The 19,746-nt window shown below is 43.0% G+C and overlaps 2 protein-coding genes across 4 annotated transcripts; one reads left to right on the top strand and one right to left on the bottom strand.

The window, feature by feature from the left end:
• The first annotated feature begins 194 nt into the window (after positions 1-194).
• Positions 195-1,720, top strand: BBIP1 (BBSome interacting protein 1). Its single transcript, XM_064431304.1, has 2 exons — positions 195-344; positions 419-1,720. Exons 1-2 carry the CDS (start codon positions 299-301, stop codon positions 592-594), a joined length of 222 nt encoding a protein of 73 aa, XP_064287374.1. The 5' UTR covers positions 195-298; the 3' UTR covers positions 595-1,720.
• On the bottom strand, positions 1,222-19,514 carry PDCD4 (programmed cell death 4). Of its 3 annotated transcripts, none has more exons than XM_064431279.1 (13): positions 19,380-19,514; positions 15,796-15,943; positions 14,557-14,653; positions 10,976-11,272; positions 10,336-10,430; positions 8,585-8,698; positions 8,104-8,325; positions 7,743-7,840; positions 6,121-6,235; positions 5,178-5,285; positions 4,008-4,118; positions 3,125-3,264; positions 1,222-1,957 (listed from the first exon to the last, which is right to left on the bottom strand). In XM_064431279.1, the coding sequence occupies exons 3-13, from the start codon at positions 14,594-14,596 to the stop codon at positions 1,897-1,899; spliced, it is 1,401 nt and encodes a 466-aa protein (XP_064287349.1). In that variant the 5' UTR covers positions 14,597-14,653; positions 15,796-15,943; positions 19,380-19,514; the 3' UTR covers positions 1,222-1,896. The 3 variants fall into 3 exon arrangements, with proteins under 3 accessions (XP_064287349.1, XP_064287350.1, XP_064287348.1); XM_064431280.1 differs by having other exon boundaries at positions 19,415-19,455; XM_064431278.1 differs by lacking the exon at positions 19,380-19,514 and adding an exon at positions 16,874-17,151.
• Between the last annotated feature and the right edge of the window lie 232 nt (positions 19,515-19,746).

The raw sequence follows: 19,746 nt of genomic DNA, 5'->3' as shown, positions 1-19,746 counted from the left end.
GTGGGACGGCTCCGCCCCAGAGCAAAGCCCGGCGCAGCTGAGGCGGGGAGCGGCATCCCGGAATCCCGGGACCGGGACAGCCCCGGCGGAGCCCTTCCCGCCGCGCCCGCGGCTGCCCTGCGCAGCTCCACGCCGAGGACTACAGTTCCCAGCGCGCATTGGGGCGGCCGGAGCCCCGTTAGGCCTACCACTCCCAGCACGCACCGGGGGGCACGGGAAGGGTGCGTGGGCGTGGCGCCGCGCAGTGCAGGCTGGGAGCTGTAGTTGTCCCCAGAGGCGGTGCCGTGCCGGAGCCGCCATGCCGGAGGGGACGGGAGCGCTGCGGGAGGTGCTGCCCAAGCAAGGTACCGGCGGCGAGCACCGCCCGGCCCGGCCGCGCGGCCCGCCCCTCGCTCACGGCCCGTTTCTCCCTTTGCAGGACAGCTGTCGGTGGAGGACACAGTCTCCATGGTGCTGTGCAAACCCAAGATCCTGCCCCTCAAGTCGGTGTCGCTGGAGAAGCTGGAGAAGCTGGAGAAGGCGGTGCTGGACGCGGCCCAGCCGCCCGAGGCGGCCCCGCCGCCGTCCGCGGGGGCCGCGCCGCCCCGGCAGTAGCGCGGGCAGGGCCGTGCCCGGCCCCGCGCTCGCAGGTACCGCTTGGAACGGGGCTGCGGGCTAAAGCGGGGCCTGACGGGGGGTGGTGCCGGCTGGGCGGGCAGGCCGCGCCTCGGGCGCCGCTGGTGTGCAAGTTGCGCTGGTCGCTGCCCAGGCGCTGCTTTGAACGCGTCTTTAGAGGTACCGAGTGCCACAAGCCCCTGCTCCAAGCCGGGCTTACCAGACCCGCTCGAGCACTGAAGCGCTTCTCCTAGAGCACAGCATATTCCCGGACCTGGAATGGCTATTCCCAGCATTCTGGAACGCCTGAAACCTTGACGTGGAACTGAAAAACAAAGGAGAGGCTCTACCGAGTTCCTGCAAGCGAGTCATCCTTAGATCCATCTTGTTCTTGAGCAAGGGCTGCACGAAGCTCTGCTGCAAAGACACGTTCACAGGATCTGTGCCAGCGTGGACGCTCCTACGCAAGTCAGTTGTGTTTTCCAAAACAGATCTGGTAAATACTCACTTGCCATGAGCTTAATTATTCTGTGCTCTCCTCCTGACTGCAGTACCAAAGGGCAGCATTAGATGTACCGCTTAATTTATTCTGTTTGAAATAAATAAAAAGGAGGCAGAAACAAGAGCTTCACAAAAAATATTTTTAATATGTTTTACCAGAACTTTTCACTTTTCCAGTTACATAGAAAAAAAGACAAGTTTGGTACATGGGGGCTGAAACCAACCAGTGTTCTCCCCTGAAACAGCTGAATTCATCTTGTGCCCCAGCTGTATTTTCTTGGGCTCTTTAAAACAAAGAAACTGCTAATTTTTTTTAACTCCCAAAGCACAGTATTTCTTTAGCAGCAATGGAAATGGGATCACAGCAGCTTAACTTGACCCTTCTATAATAAAGCTTTGTATAAACCAGTGATTTTATGATGACAGCACTGTCCTGGAAAGAGCGAGCGGCAGTCAGACATCGATGCACACGTGGAATGATTAGGTCATAAACATGGCACATACAGAGATAGCTTATTTCAAGGCACCACCACAGCAGAGTGGCTAGTTGTTCTACTATATGCCCAAAGAAAGAACACTTCTTCCTGAAATTTACAAAACTATAAAAAAAAAAAAAAGAAAAGAATTTGTACCCAAAACATGTGCTCTTAAAAAAATACCAACTGTGCTAAGCAACTCTTAAATTTGGTCTGTCCTAGATGTGCATCCATTCACACACCAGAGGAGCATGCATGTTGTACATATCGATAGCGAGCTATGTTCCCTTTCAACTCGTAAGGCTTCAGGAGGCAGCTCTCACATTCAGTAGCTTTCCAGCTTCAGACGACCTCCATCTCCTTCACTCACAAAACGCTTCCTGCCCCTGTAAGAAAGTAGAAAGTTTCTTTTCAGTAATTTAGTGTTGCTTGTTTTTTATCGCTGAGAAAAATCTTCTCTCGGGTGTTGGAAGTCAAATATAAAGTGTGAATTCAGCAGGGTTAGCAGTGATCACAATGTCAGCTCAGCTGCTTAAAAATGCTGGTTTGGAAACCTAGGAATGGTGGGTTTCTACTTAAAACTGAAGTACACAAACCAAAAATGCCTCTCAACATATAACTGCTAACTAAAGTATAATCAAGCTTTTGATGCAGTGATGACTCTCTATCCTCCCACACACCCAAACCTGCAAAACATTTCATACCAACACACACAGAGTTTTAAGTATGAAGTCCACAAATGGAGGCTGTTCTTGATAAAGATACTAACATTCCAAGATCCAAATTTATCACGTTTAAGAACTCTAACAAAACACTCAAAATAGAAAAGACCTGTCAAATAAATACTATTCCCAATGCATAAAACTGTGAATAATAGTATTAACATCCTATTTTTAAATTTACATATATTCCCCAGAGGAAATGAAACTTCTTAACTGTTTTGTGACCAGTAAGGAGGTAACAGCATACTGATTAGGTACAGTAACCAAGCTATAACAACAACAACAAAAAAAAGCATTACACAAATCCCAGGACAGATATGTGGAATGGGGTGTGCAGAGCTTATCCCATATTAGTGTCCTGTTCTGTTTTATGTAACTATTAGGACTGATTGTCTCATCTTAGAACTCTACTCACACTGTTTGGTAAGTTTAAACCATTTTTAAAGCATTATTTTTTAATTTCCCCAGTATAGCTGACAGTTTTCCACTGTCACCTACACGGACCATTGTGACAACCTGGATCTTCCAGCTTGGCGCTGCACTGATTTCTGCCAAGCAAATCAGGAAACCAGAGGAGAGGCAGCCTTTATCTTCTGGGGAATACTGAGGGGTGCTGCCTTACTCAGGTTCACAGGGGGCTGCCTTTCCTCCAGTGTTTAACCCAGCCTCAACAGGTTTCACATCAGTGCAGCTTCTAAATACACATTTTAGCAGTCCAACTGCTGTTCCATCCACCAGTTTCCAATCAGCAACACTTTGGCCCCAAGATGCTGCTTTCTGTAGCCTGTGATAGGAATGAAAGCCTTTGCCTATCTACAATGAACGAAGTACCTCGAAGGGCAGAGGTCTCTCAGGGGCTTGGAGATGATTCCAGCCTGGAAACATTCCTCTACAAAGCGCTCCAGCACAGCATAGGAGTGTGGCACATCCAGGTTAATGTCTGGGATTTCACAGTAAACCCGTTCATAGCCCTGCAGTGTAAGGATTCAAATATACATCAGGTTATTCTGTAACTTATTACAATGTTTTTAAATACCCTTCTGCATTCCAGAGAATTTATTTTTATATGGTTTCACAAACCTAAAGCATTGCAACTACAAGTAGAGAAATAAGGTATATGATATCAGCCCATACAAGTATCTATCTACATAAAAACACAACCTGAACTTTTAACTTCTAAAGAAGTCAGAAATCCAGACAGTATGAATGAACTCTGTATGTTAACCTGCCTGTTACTACAAGCTTAGTAACATGGGAAGAAAATTATTAAGTCTTTCATGTAAGTGAACAAAATGTGGCCACAAATGGCCAACACAAGTTTATGCAGCAGGGGAGACTGGGAACAACCAGAGAGGACTTCATCACTTCCCACCAGCAACACAGCTGGGACAATTTTTATGTAAGTGTTGGGGTGGTCCCCAGTCTGCCCTGGGACAGAATTGCTGTCCTATACTCATCCTGAAAAGTCACAGATGATTCCAACTGTGCAGCATATGCAACATACTGGTTTTTGTACTGCTCTACTTGACATTTGTAATTAGTAGACCTTTACTGTACTACTTCAGTTATAAAGAACTACCAGATAAAAAGACAAATTTAAAAGATGAAGCAATATTTCAGCATTTTAGATTATTAGTTTTAACCATTTAACTGCATAAAGGCAGCTAGAAATTTTGGAAGATCTTACGTAAAGTTCTCTAAATGTCATACTTACTCTTTTCATTTGGTCCACAGTAATGACAGAAGACTTCCACAGAGTTTTCAGCAAATCCAGTATCATTTTAAAGGTCTTTTCTCCAGTTGACTCCAAAACCAGTACAATGGCCTAAAACAAATCATGCAAGTGTTTTGACTAAAATGAGAACACTGGCTCAGGTACAAGGTGTGTGACCATACGAGGTACAGAAAGGAGTGAATGTGTTATGAATTTTCTGGGGAAAAAAACCCATTTGCTACATGCACTCACAATTTCAGTTAATATTATTATTATTAGAAAAGAAAAACTAATGAAAATTCTTTGGATAAAATAAAAGGTATGAAAAAACCAGAAAGGACTAGACAGAGTGAAAAGCACTGCCTTTCTCTCCTGGTTTCACCATTACATGACTATATCCATATGGCTGCTGCAGTTCAGATGGCAGTTAATTAATTTTGTGAAATTAATTTTGTATCCATGGGGGTTTCTTATCTGTGATTTTGGGAGGACTCATAAGCTTAAAATCTACTTAAAACCCCCATCACATGCACAACCCCCATCAACTGAAATGATTCTGTAGTTCTATTGTGAAGGAATTTTCTATAACAAGTCAATTTGCTGAAAAGGAGATTTTGTAGATTGTGGGTGTTCAGCTTTATTGGTAAACAACAATTTCCCAATTTGACAGATAAAAAAGTACAAATGGGAACAATCTCCCATATAGGCTGGGTCTGAAATATGTAAGCTTTTACAAATGTGCTGGGTGAAACAATCCCACCCTGCAAAAGGAAGCTCTATAACTGAACAAAAACAGGTTAACACCCATTAGAATACTCAGATATCTGAAACTAGAAGGAAATAAACACCAAAACAAAGCACGGGAGGATTTTCTTTGTTGCTATTCCCCAGCAGAAAATAAACTGAGATCTTATTTTCAGGAACTTATAATAATCTCAATTCAACTATTTAACCCCCAGAAATTACTTCTGGATTTTCCCAGAGTCAGCAGCAGCTTACTTGTTGCACAATGCACACACAAATGAGCACACAAACCTTTAACTTTACATGAATCAATTTAGTTATTCAAATAACAGAACAAGCAACCTAAGCTTCAAATGGCAGTTATATTATTTGCATGCCCACATCAAAACACCAACAATTATTAAAGGGAGCCTGATTTCTCCTTACTTCATATACAAGTTCATGGTGAAAATGGGGTACTTCCAGTTCCTGAAGGCAGCGTTCCGCTTCCAACACATCTCCAGAAAGCAAATACTCTTTCAGCAACATATCAATCTATTGAATTTTAAAACAAAACCCCAACAATAATTAGATACAAAATGTAAAAGCTGTTAACCATTTTGATAATCCACTAGCAACCCAGCAGCAAGTTAGTTCCTCAAACTTGCTGCCAATGCTTTTATAAATGTAATTAAATTTAGGCATTAATTAAAATGGAGACATTATCAGTAACCTGAAACACTGTGTAAGCCAAATACCTATCCACAGTGTTGATGCAGAAGCACCAAAATCATTGTTTTATAAGCTGTGTGTCACCATAAAAGGAGCATGTGGGTGGCATTAAGTTTATCCTCTCCCTTGAATGCCTCCTCCTATCATCTGTTAGACTCCCAACCCACAAATTGTAACATGACCTTTTCCTTCAGACCTGCTTACTTTAGAGCATGGATCTCTGAACATTCCTCTTTCTTCCTCTCTCTTTTTTGAGTTATTACTGTGCTTTTGATCAGCAATGCCAAAAAATAATAGTTTATCTAGTTTAGCCAGTTTCACCTTGGCTCTTTTAATTACTTCATCACTTTATACTGCGAGTCCTAAAAATCTGAATGCTTACAAGTTTTGCTTGAAGCAAAAATAAACATATACAGAATGTTGTACCAGCTCCCACCAGTGACAAATACTACAAAATCAACTAAATTATCTACATCAGTTCTACTACTTTGTCTAAATCAATTATATAAAAAAAGAAAAGTCCAAACAACAGAACAAAACCAACGCTCACGACGTAAGCCATCATTTTAGTATGGGATCCTTGTCTCTCCTTCCCTCTCTCCCAAACAAAGTAAGCTCAGGCCAACAGCCCACTGGAGACGGGGAGTGTTGTCATTACCTCTTTGACCAGGTGTTTGACAGACTGCTGGCCCCCTCCAGCCCCCCAGACGCTGTCGATGCGCTTGCCCCCCTTGCTCATGCTCAGCAGCACCGTGGCGCGGTCCAGCGCGGCTCTAAAGGCAAAGGCAGTGCTTTAAACTTAATTACAGAACTTCATTAACTGCGCCTGCAACTTCCCCCGTGGCCACGTCTCCTCACACAAAGCTACCAGATCTTGGGGAAGAGGTCAGGGTTATCAACTCCAGGTGACCATCCAGATCAAAAAAACAGCAAAAAATAAGCTCTCCACATTGTCTTTCTGTCACCCTTACATTCCTGCTCACATCAAGGACAGGTAACAATGGTGTGATGGCAGGAGATTAAATCACCAATGCAGAAGCTGAAACATCCTCACAAAAAACACCTGAATATTTTTCTTATGCAGAAATGGATCGTATCCAGACTCCTCCAAGAATGCAGCTTGGCAGGCAGGTCTCAAACTAAACAGGACTGAATTGCTGCCATACTCAAGAACAGTTTTCTACTGAAATACTGTTTTCCTTTTGGGTCTGAAGAATTATGAAACCTTTAGAATTTAAGCCAAAGAAAACACTTCAGAAGGTAAATATGTAGTTGGAAAAATAGCACAAGCTAGGGATGCCTGCCAGTTTATTGAAAAAAGAATAAAAAGGGAAGTGAGGTGACAAAAAAGAAGTCTGGGATACAGTATGTACCGTCCATGTAAAGGAGGAACAGTTCTCCCAGTCCTCATGCTGGGGGCAAGCCAATAACAATAACTCTATTCACCAAGATTTAATGAGCAGGAAAGACTGGCCAAGAAATAACAAAGGCAGCAAAGCATCCCAGATGTGCAGAATGCAAGCTACAATCCTTCAAATCACAGGACACATTTATATAAGTGACAGACAATTTTCTCAATTTGAGCCCCCAAGGTAGGCAGCTAAGAACTGCTCTTCCTTCTCAAAGTGCCAAACTATAATCACTGCAAATGCAACTTCTGGAAGAAACAGGAGTTCAGCACCTCCATATCAAGCCTGAAACATACATTTATGGGGGTAAGAAAAATAAAACATGACTCATTATTAAAACATCCCTCTTTGTCAGATTGTTCCTTCAAACTTCTCACACTGACATGGAAAACAATTGTACTTCTTGACAAATAGAGCATTACAGAGAAAGTCTCGGAAATCGCTGCACAGGCTTCAAACCATGGTAAGGCAAAACAGTTAATCCCTTGTGTATTTCACAACATATTTACAGCAGCTGTCCTGATGCTATATTTACCCATTAATCACATTAAAGCTTTTTCTAAGACAAAACCTTCCATAACCACTTCTTCTTTCAGCTCATTTTTCACCCTCAAACATAAGCTGGACAACAAACCTGACAACCTCAACTCAAATGTATTAATACATTTTTCAGAACTCAGTATTTCTTGTCTGACTTGAGTCATTCTGAATTTTGTTGGTTTTGTTGCAGGTTTTGTGGTTGGTTTTTTTTTCATTTCAAATTTAAAATAAAATAAAGAACTGCATGATTTATTCTGAAGCTCTAAATTCCTGATCATCATCTTTGACATTTGGAACAGAAAACTGTCTATAGAGAAAGCAAGGAAATTACCGAGCTTGGACACAATCCACAGTGCCTTTGTAGCCATCTATGTAGGTACTGCTTAGGATCCCATCTCCAACAGCTCTAGCAATGAACTGGCCCACCAACTGCAACAAAACAGAAACATTTTTAATTAAATGCTGAATTTCAAAGAAGTTTTAAGTAGATAATTATAATGTGCTTGGTTTTCAGATTTTATTTTAATGAGCTGTTTCAAAGTGAAAACACAGCCTGCATTAATTGGGGGAGGATTACAGACAGTAAGAAAATCAATAGATATTTTTCAAAACACAGAGTCTATTTAATTTTATTTGATCTATTTTAGCCACAAAAAGCTTTTGACTACTGGCATAAAGATTTACAAATATACCTGTGGTGCCCTGGGAGAATCCAACACCAATTCAGGTAGTTCTTTGAGCAGTCTATCAAAGGATTTTTCCACATCAGTTTTGCTTACTACTGTCCCACAAAGGTCGGAGATAAGCTTAGATGTCATTTCTCTGTGACTAGCCTTCCCCTCTAATGCCAAGGAAACAGCCAGCACTGGCACACTGTATTTCATTTCACCAAGGTTTAAGTTCTTCAGCATCTCCTAGATAAGATTTGAAAAACAAAACAATGAGATTTCATAATTTTTACTATTTAAATATATAAATAGAGCTCAAATCAATATGTGCTTATACAATTACATATATGCTTCTGCTGCCATAATTACTATAACTGCTTGGGTATTCTTATAGTACCTTTCTTGCCAACTTCTCTATAAACTCATTCATAGCTGCCAATTGCATTACCCTGTATGCTACAGCTTTGACCCCTAAAACAAAGAAAAAAAAAGGCAGATAACATACCGAAACTTCATTAGTATCTCCATGTTCAAAATACTCCTGGATGATTGGTGTTAAAGTTTTTTCAAATGCTCTTTCATCAAGAGGCAAAACTACTGTTTCATAGACACAGTTCTCCTGTTTTAAAAGACAACAGAAGCAGATATCTTTACTGTCTTTTCTTGCACCTTATGCAGCACTAATGGCATCAAGATAGTGTTTTTTTAATCCTTAATGCTTTGTTCATGGTAGTCAATATTGTGCCAAAAAAACATTAGGCTCTGTCTCTACTATTAAAGTGCAGATAATGCTGGCTAACTGTCATACTCTTTCATATTTTGACTTTACTGTTAGCTGAACTCAACTGAAAGGCTGAATTTACTGTTAAACAATGGTAAGCACACCCAACTCTGTTCCTAGGATTCAACTGACACCACAGTGCCTCCATACTGAGGGGAGAGCAGCAGAAGCTCCTGCCCCAGCCCCAGAGCTGGCTGTGCCACAGCACCTTCCCCTGCAAGTGGCACTCCCGTCCCCAGCAGGAACCCTGCCTTGTTCCCTCCTCCTTGGTGACTGTGTGACCAGGCAGGTGGTGCCATGCACCCATCACAGAAAAGGCATTTTCAGAATATTTGTGAGCAAAAGCATTCCCTGAGGGGGAAAAAAGAGGCACACAGCAACTGCCTCATGTATCACCTGCCCTGCAGAGCTCCAGCAGCACCAGATCTCCCTGCTCTAGTTTAGTTCCCTACTCTGCATCTAGAGAAGCAACATTCAGAGCAATACCACAGAGCTGAACAAAGACATCTGATCAAAGATGCTTTTCAACCAATGTTTAATGGAAAGAAACTCCTCATGATCAAGAAGTATAGTAGAAATTAAAAAACCTATCCTTCCATCACAACAAAGTTACAAAAAAAATCTTCATTCTTCATTAAATTTTGTTCTGTGCACTTGCCAGCCCCCTTTTTAATGGCTATTTCTGTTCATGTAAAGTGTCAAATTTTAGGGAAAATTGATCCTGGAAGAAGGTTTTGATAATCTCACACACCATAGTATCAGCAGCTATGGTTACACCAAACAGCCTCTATTCAAAGGACACCAGCATTGTTCTGCTCATGTCATATAGAGTGTACTGATGGTCAGTCTTGCAATTTTATTGATCTCAGAGACTTCAGCAATCTGTGTTCCTAATCACCATTTCCCTTTCAGTAACAGAAAGCCCCTCTGCCCAATAAGCTTTGCTTTCTCTCCCCTTCTCCCAGTAATAAGGCTGTAAGATATAATCTTCCATAACAAACATATTCTAAATAAATATGTTAACAAAATGTCCAAGCTATCAACTTCATGAAGTGTTTGTACCAAGCAGACAAGACATTGGGTAGGCTGGGAAGAGATGGAAGAGAAAAATCTATAAAGGATAGGGGTCCCCACTGAACTCCCAACTTGAGCAAGTCCTTGTTGCAATTTTAACACAGTGTCTGTGTGCAATATGGAGCAGCACTGCAACATCCACCCCCAGGGGAACCAGCAGTGGACAACACACCTGGGGAAGGGATGCTGCTTACTCAGGCACAGAAAGAGGGCTTAGGGATAAGATTTGTGAGTATTGCACTCTGACTGCTACACCAGCTTTTTACTAGCCAATAATCTATTCTTGAGCATAAAAATGAACATTTCAGTGTAGCCAGGCTAACATTCATGTTAACTCACAAGGCCATTGAAATTGATAAAAGGAAATACAAACCAACACTGCAAAGAAATTATTTGCATACCTGGTCATCATCATAATTAGGATCCTTAATATCTACTTCTTCCACATCATACACTTGACCTGGTGTTCCCCAAACTCCTTTACCACCTGCTCCACCTGGAAATATATGGGAGAGTAAGTAAGGACCAGCAGTTCACAAACAACACTTCTGATTTCAACACAGCATTCTTCCACTTAAAGTGATCTATCACTGCTTGTGCCCATCTCCTGACTAACAATATACGCTGAAAAGGGTGTGTTTGTCTGACAAGTTCCCACTTCCTCAGCCACTTTTCATCACTTTCCAGTAAGACATTAGAAGCAGGATGGAATGCACAAGAATTCTGAAGGCTCAAACTGTATTTACAAATACAATAATGATTTAAACTTGCATTAGTAACAGACCCATGAACCACCAGCAGTTCAGATTTGTGTATTAAGCCTGCTAAGGAAATGTATTTCCCTCAAAGACAGATGTTGATTGCTTACAGACATATTAGTTTTGCTGCCACCTGCTATTGCCACCCACTAAATAATGTAAAGGGCCAAATGCTTGCACAGAGACTGTGGTTTATCAAAACAATTCCCAGCAGAAAAACATACTGTGCTTTGAACAAATCTTTATCTTTCTCATTCTACTCTCTCCACTAAGCTACACCAACCTTTCTTTGGTAGACCTCTTCCCTTTCCAGACCGGGATCGCCTGTCCAGGAGTTTCCCCTTTGGGCTCGTGGGTACAACTCCAACCTTCAGTGTCTCTCCGTTCTCACTAACAGAGTCTCCTCTCCCAGAATCTCTAGAGGAGTTTTTCCTCAACCGCCTCTTGGCTTTAGCATTTATTTTGGCTTCAGTAATTGAAGTTGCAGGAATCCAATTTCCATTGATTTCAGGTTTTCGTTCCTCAGACCCACCATTTTCTTCATCACCAGAAAACGGAGCATCATTTAGATTCTCAAGTTCTTAAAAAAAAGACAGAAAAAAAAATCTTGTCGTTTTAAACAGTTTTATACTAGAAATACCAAAACACATTGCATTTAGAAAGGATTACAACATCATATAGAACTCTTGTTTTCAACAGTGTAAAGGCAAACATTGTTTTTAAGGTATGTCTACATACTGCAGTAATAAGGAGTTCCTTATTCCCCTGCACAAAATATCCACAATCTAAACAGAGCAGATGTCAAGAGCTGCAGAGTAAATTAATAAAACCATACATAAATACATAAGCCACAGAAAACCCCACCCTTGTTAAACAAAAACTATCCAAACTCCTAAGTGCATAGAGCTAAGTGCCTCGTTTTCACTCCTCCCACTCTTCTCTTGATTTAGAAACAAATGAAACTGCCAATACAGTAAATTCTGTAGGAACTCACCAATGTTACAAGACTCGTCATCAAACTGAAATTAAGCCCCTAAATCATTGACCAACATTCCCCTTATTCAATTCAAGGAATTTCAAACACAGCTCACTAGCAAGAAAAGCAACAACTTAGACACAGAAGAATATAAAAACATTACTAAATTTATTTTTTGAAGTTATGGGGGAAAAAATGCTGTTCACTACAAGGCTTGGAGAGTTTGGTAATGAAGACTCCTAGAATGTACAGCCCTTTTAATCAGTGGGATCTCTCTTCTCTATGGATTGCCCCTCACTGCAGCTTCTGTCAAGACTGTTTCTAAACACAACACAATCAAATATAATAGGTTTGTTTTGTACCCAACAAAAAACTTTCTCACTACTTAAGGATCTGTAAATATCTCAGAGCACTGAGAAGCACAATAACTTCACACTCTGAGGAAGCACATTTAATGTTTAGGTCTAAAGTCTTATTTCACAAAGTTAAGTGGTCCCCCACTAGCACTGTGCAGTTCAGCAGAATGTATTATAAAGAAAAGAAGGGAAGAATAGCTTGTGAAAGCTTAACTAATCAAGATTTTTAAAAAAAGAAAGAAAAAGAAAAGAAAAAGCACCTGAGAACCTATTTACATTCCAGTGAGTACCCTGGGAGTCTTTGCAAATTAGAAGACACGGAGACAGAGAACAGCCTCAGCTCACTGTTACACAGTTCTCCATTTCTTCAGAACTGAGGAGAGTCCTAAAGACACAACCCCCAGCCCCAACACTAGCAGGACAAGAAGAGGGCACTCAGAAGAAGCTGCTTCTCCAAAACTGCTCTACAGAAGAGTTCACTGCCATAAACCCAGAATATGAAGAGTATTCAAAATTTACATCTGAACTTAGCTAACATATTAATTCACTCTTCCAATATCTGCTCATCAGCAACATGCATTTGGCAATATTTCTCAGAATTATGTTTTTTTCACTTTGAAACAAGTTCATGAAAAATTGTTTTTAAAGCAAAGTGGACTAATATTGCCAATCTCCGAGTATTTACCCATATCAAAGATTATTTTAAATTGAGCAAAAGTTGACAGAACTGCCTCCTTCTGTGATCACAGAAATAACATTTAGATACTGGTGTTCAGAGATGTGAATGCTACAGCTGAGCAATAATGCAGCCATTCCAGGCTAAGCTTCATCTTTCCACTCATTACTCCCACAAAAGCATTCCTTTTATGCTTGCAGCAAGCTAAAAAAGAAAATCATGCATCACATCCAGGAAAAGATTTCTCACAAGCGGCTTTCTCTGTTTGTCTAACATTTTAATAAAACAATGAGAGATTTGCATAAAGCTAACAGAGGGGAAAAAAAGAGCAAACCCAAACAGGTTTCCTTCCTCTCATTCCCCAGGAGACCCCATCAGCAACAAGCAGCTCCTCTCAGTCAAATTCTTCTTCATGCTCAGTCTCCCATGAATTTCTCCAGTTTAGACCTGAGTTCTGACTGTCCAGAAACTCCACTCTTCAAGGACCACTTACTTCTTTCTCATTTTCCAAAGCAAACTGCCAACAATTAACAGAAGTCAGTCCTGACTCTGACAGCTAAGGATTAAAGGGGAGGCTACAGTCCAACCTCCTTGCACAATCCTGATCTCAGGTTCAAGACTAAAGGAAATCCTCCACAGGAAACATCCAACCCATAAGAATTAGTATTTCTCACTGCACTAGTACAATGATTTTTATATAATACTATAACTTCCAGCTTCAGCCTCCTTCTCCATAATATGGCAACCAACTGATCCTCCACTATAAGTTACCTAGTTAGGCTTGAAAACACAGACTGAACACATATACTATTTTCCAAAAACGTATATAATAAAATAATAAGAACCTACAAAATGGTGATCTTCCTTCTAGCTTCTTATTTTCACCTCATATTACATATACATATATAGGCAGTAACAGTCTTCAATCAAATTTAATACTTTGCTTACTATACATTAAGAAGTTATCCAAATGTATCTCATTACCCTGCCATTCAGCCTAGCAGGCTCACTTAAAATCTGTGCTTTTATGGGCTACCTTTGTTAACAAAGCCTTCTACCAATTTTAACTGTCCAAACTCTGCCAATCCAGCTCTCCTGCAGCTTTCCACCTTTTAGCCAAATATATTTCTAAAATGTTGAGAACCAAGGTGTCTTCTGCATTAACCCAATCCTGCTTAAATACCAGAAATCATATGGATATATTGCCATCTCAAGTGCATTACCCAACATCTTAAAATAGACACATGTTATTCTAAAAAAAACATTTAAAACCTCTTTGACATGGAAGAGTCAGTGCAGACCATCACAACCTTTGGAAGATACAGAAAACAACATGAATCTGTGTTACCCTGACTAAGCATCATAAAATAAATATGTGATATGGACAAAACAGTCCATTTCATGGCAGTCTCTAAGATGTACTTCCTAAATTTTTCCCATGCCAGCCCACTTTCAGTCAAGCCCTTCAACATTTGTTTCCCCTAAAGTAAATTGTTGCATAAAAGCAGAATTTAAACACACCTACACATTTTACCTTTAAGTTTATTCTTTTGTTCACACCAGCACTACTTGAACTCAGATGATAAGGAGACAAGTGCAACTAGTATCCAGCAACTTATAGAAATATTAACTTACTATTTTAATAAATTTTAAATGAACATAACAGAGCAGGATTCTTTGATATACAATTGAAGGAATTAGTCTGTAAGTTTTTGATTATTTTTTTTCTAGATAAGTATTGTTAAAAAAAAATTTCAGGTGGTGCATTTTTTCTACAGAGAACCCTTCTGGTCAGCTAAGCAATTTTAAGTTAAAAAAAAAAAAACAAAACCAGAAAAACTGAATATATTACTTACCTGTTGGGGTAATATAAATGTGTTCCTTTTCTATTTCCATAGCTGCTTAACAGAGCTGACTGTGAAATGTAAAGTCTTAATGTTTTCCCTCCAAGGCCTAAACACAAACAGAAAAGCTTAAAGAACAAAAAACACTAGATCAAAGCAAAATGCAAAGGCTTCATTCACAAAATATAAAAATGGGGGGGCTTCAGCTATAATTAACTATTAGTAGCAGCTGAAAAGTTCCTGGGAAGGTAAATGGTGTAGCAAGAGAGAAGCACCCCCCTCCAACACATCTGAGCCTGGATGCCTTAGCAGCTCTGCTGCTTATAAACGGGACAAAAGCCGTTATTTTAAGGGTAAAAGCCCCATGCACACAGCTTTTTTTAGCTGATAAAAGCCATCTCTATCAACCTAGACTGTCCTGTTCTGCCTAGTGGTTATCTGTACAAGTGTACAATATCAATGTTATAATTGCATCCACGAGACAAACGTTCCTCATGTGAATGATGCTGATAAAATGGTACCAATTTATCGAGTTCTGCCCAGCCCTGAGAAAACAAGCTAATTTTTGATCCTCCCCTCAAGGACACAGCTATATGTACACATACAGTAAAACAAAGACTATCAGGCTTTCACATCTGTGCTTCTGCACCCTTCAAACACTCCTTGCAACCACCATTCAGTCTGCAAGGGATAAAGTTCTTATTTAAACACTCCTCTTTCTTCCCCTTCCTAGTAGCTGCTACTCCCCAAACCACCCCATGCCACTGTCAACAGGATGGCATAATCCATCCTTACTTTATGTACACAAAAAATTAAGCAGTCCCAGAATTCCCTCACACACTTCTTCATCTGCAAGATTTTCACAAATCCCTTCACAGGCCTGGGAATATTACTGGTATTTGTGTCTGTCCCAGAAGAATTCAGGAGCCCTTTTTTCCCCATCTCATCCTCTGCTGCCCTGAAAATTGTTCACCGTTGAGTGGCAAGATTGTGACACCAAACAACTGCATTCCCTTCCCCTTTTCTCGTCCCTGGTTTTCCCCTTTCATGCCCACTTGCCTGCCACAGACCCATTAATGGCAAATGATTCATCACAGACCGTTGGCAATAAAGAATCTCTGGTCTGGGGCACAGCATTCAGCTGTCAGGGTCTTGTGTTTCCTAATGCCAAACAAAACAGTTCCAGCCTTGTGCAATAAGAGTCTTCCCTGCCCCACACATTTTTTTAAATAAACATTTTTCATGAGTTACCTCAAGCAATCATTCAGGAGTTCTCAAGTGTTCCCAGTCACTGTTGGTTGAGATATTTTTCCGTGTAGGTCTCAGTCTAATCTGTGCAAACTACCTTGAAAGAACAGTTTTATCCTTCCTAGTGGAATGTTCCATCAGTTGTCCACCTCTTGGGAAAAGACAAAAAAGGACAAAACCTTTGTTAAATAACAATCACAGGTTTCATCATTTGTAACCAAATTCTAAATTTCAAGGGGAGAAATGCTCTTCCTGTACAGGACCCTACTTGAAATCCTGCACCTGTGGCAACACAATAAACAACAACCCAACTTCCATGTAGTGCCACCCTGAGATTATTTTGGAGAACCCTATTTTGATTATAACAAGGATAACAGAATAGCCAAGCCTTACAAGTCCTGCTGTCATACTGATCAGGAGATGGGAGATACAATCTCAGTTTAGCAATGCACCTTCTCACTAACTCAAACCAGAAGATTCTGGAGCCTCAGGATGCTGGGATTTATCACTGTATCCAAAACCCATCATTTTCTCATTTGCAGACTTACAACACACAGCATTACCAATAAACCTATGGAACACAATTCACAAAACTGCCTTTAAAACATCAGAATCCATGTTGGATGGGATAATACTGGAACAAAATGGACAGAAGCCACTTTAGGCAGAACATGAATGCCATGGAAATTTTTAAGATAAATCAGTGATATGAACAGTACTTTTAAAGTAGTTCGTAAGACAAGGGCATTTTTCCAAGTCACTGAAACCCAGCAATAACACATGCTTAGTGCTCTGTACCCACTACCATTTCTCGCACTTCATCTAAACAGGCAATTCTATCTCAGCAGGCACATTAACCCTTAGAAACAACACACGCAGCAGGACAAAGCTTCCGAAAGTTACCGAGACCTCCCGAGGAGCAAAGCATCCCCGAGTAACTTTCACACAGCATGCACTTTTATCCCCTCTCGCTAACTTTAGGCAAACACCCCCCGCCACCGAAGCTTTGGAGACCTGCCAACCCCAGCTGCTGCTCTGCAGCCGCGCACACAAAAGCCACGGTAAGATTCGGTTCTCCTACCAAACCCGTGCCGCTGGCCGGGACCAACGGCGGCGCAGCGCCGGCAATGAGGAGCGGGCGGGGCCGACGGCTCAGGCCGCCGCACCGAGGGCTGCAGGCCGCTGCGAGCGGGGCCGAGGGCCCAGGCGGCCGGGGCCGGACTGGAGCACAGGCACGGGCCCGGCAGAGGCCGCCGCGGCCCGGGAGCGCCCGCAGGGCCCGGGGTGCGCCCGCAGCTCCGCCGCTCCCTCAGGGCCGCGGCCCGGCCCCAGCCCCTCAGCCGCCGCCGCGCGCGCTCCCGCTGCCGCCCGGGCCCGCCCCCGCGCGCGTGCCCGCCCCCTGCCTGGCCGTGTTTTCTGCCCCAGCGACACGGCCACCCGCGGCGCCGCCATTGGCTGGCTGCCGCCCGCCCCGCAGCCAATCGGCGGGCGGGGCTCGGCGCGCATTCGGCTGGGAGCAGAGACCGGGGGAGAGCGGGGAGGGCGAGAAGGAGCCATTGGTGCGGGGAGCCTGGCGCTCCATTTCCCTGTGGGACACGGCCCGGAGCGGCCGCGCCGGGACAGCCTCGCCTGAGCCCTTCTGCCAAGGGGGCAGGTGTGAAGGGCAGCCCCCGGGAGGTGGGAGAACGGCTCCTCACAGCCCGCCTGGGCGAGCTGGGCGCCAGCAGCGGGGCAGCCGCGGAAACGCGGCAGCTGTGCCTGGTTCCTCCCCCACTGCTGTCCTTCTTCTTTAATTAAAAGCCTATTTTTCTTCCTTCCATGAAGAAAACCATCACAAAAAACAACGTATTACCTCTTATCTGTGTGTGTTTCTGTCTGCTGAGAAGGGGAGCTCAGGCCTCCGGCCGCCTCCCTCACAAGCGCTTCCCTCAGCGGGGTCTGCGGCCGGCGGGGCTGTGGGGCTGTCAGCCGCCCTCTGCCCTCCTGAAACGCTTAACACGCCTTTAACCATGAGGTTCACATGGACAGCCAAACGTCCACAGCCTTCCACACTTCCCACCTTGTTTTAGTTTACGTGTGCCCTGTTTACTCTATGCGAACTGCCTGAGGGCACACACCTAATTAGAGGTGACAGTCTCCTCTAATTGTCATGTGCTTTGCCTCCGTTCAGGTCTCTCAAAACTCAGCTCACCCTTTGTCTTCTCTCCCTAATTTGTCACTCCGGGGAGCCCAAGCAATGAGGGAAGCAAATACAGATCCCTTCTGCTTTGGTACTTGTGCATTGCAGGATTTTCCAGCTGCCAGCGGGAGAAACCTCCTCAGTTAACCAGATTATGACTTGACTTTTGTAGAATTATTAAATATTTTTCCCGTATAATTCCACTCCAGATTGGTACACTTCTGACTGAAATAAAAGTTCCCTTGTGTAAGAACCTCTGAATTAATTTACTGGTCTGGCTCTCATGAATCATCCAAAATAGGTTTAAGATCTAAAACAACAATCTGTTTAAAGAATGTGCAGCACGATTGCCATGTTTTCACGATACTTTCCCCATCAGCTAAATGACAGAAAGAAAACCTTTCTTGCTCATGAATACACTAAATTACAGAGTTTTTCAAGTCAGAACAGTCCAACGTGCTCACACAAGATCTTTTTCACACGCGACCTAGAGGCAGCTTTAAAAGATGTTGTTTCCCCATCAATCAAAAAATAGTTCCTAGTTTGTTCTCTGCACCTCTGCTGACTCGTGCATACCAAGCAAACCACCACACTGTCATCACCAAGATTTGGAAAATAAATTCCAACTATTAGCATTGATCGTGGAATTCAGCTTTCCCTGCAAGGCAGAGCGGGGCTCTAAAGAGATTTCTCAGTAAAGAAGAAAGAGGTGACAGAGAGACTGAAACAGTAACCAGAACCTGCACGAGAGAAGATGGCACAAAGTATGGCATCGTGCCAATTGCACCTTTTAAAGCGCCACGGAAAACTGCTAAAGGATTTTCTGCTAAAGTTTAGGACTGGGTCACTTCCAAGAGGCCTAAAAGCTGGGTCAGGAGTCAAAAGACGATGAAAGCCACCAAACCATCCAGCACACCTCCAGACAAGAAAATGGTGTGTTTTTTCTTTCTTCTGCTGAATATCTCTATTAGCAAGTGGGTTATCAATCACTGAAAATCTCATCTGCACATAATTTCTGATTTCTAAAGCACTATGATGTGAAAAAGAGCTGATATGCATGAAAGATATTTTGTATTTTTCCACTGTATCAACCAGCCTAGTAAAAGACATCACCTCTTTTTCCCTTTCTAACCTCAAAGCTGCCTGCAACAAGTAGAAAACAGCTGATCACATGCTAACCTCTGCGCTGTAGGGACCTACTCGCTCCCTCCTGCCCTCCCTCCCCCGGACATATTAATAGCAAACATACCGCCAAAATCCCCATAAAACCAAAACAGCACAATTCCTCCTCACATAGGGAAAAAAATAATAAAAAATATTGGGAGCGTTTCTGGTGGGTTTGCAGCGGAGGCAGCAGCCGGGGGTGTCCAGCCGGACCCCGCTGCCCGACTCCCGCATCCCGGGTTACCTGCGCCGCGCCCCGGCCCCTCCTGCGCCGATCACCTGGAGCAAAATGCTCGCACGGAGGCGAGCAGGTCACTTTCTAGCAGTCTTCCTTCCTTTAGAGCCTGCTGGGTTGTTTTCAAACTCTGCCCTCCCTTTCTCACATGCAGGCCAAGCCCTCCCGTAACACCCAGGGGAGGAATCCATTGGCTGGAGCTGCCCAAAACGCGTGGAGCAGCCCTTCCCCCGTGCCATGCCTGCTGCACAATGGACACGGCGTGTCCCCGCTGCCCTGGCCTCTGCTCCTCACCGAGCTCCGGCCGAGCTGCCGCCGGGCTGGCTCACGCTGGGCTCCCGACCCCCGCACCAGAGAGAGCAGTGAAAGGCAGAGA

Source organism: Passer domesticus, chromosome 8 (assembly GCF_036417665.1).
Source record: "Passer domesticus isolate bPasDom1 chromosome 8, bPasDom1.hap1, whole genome shotgun sequence".
Lineage (NCBI taxonomy): Eukaryota > Metazoa > Chordata > Aves > Passeriformes > Passeridae > Passer > Passer domesticus.
Note: the sequence above shows the minus strand (reverse complement) of the source record. Positions and strands in the feature narration are given on the sequence as shown.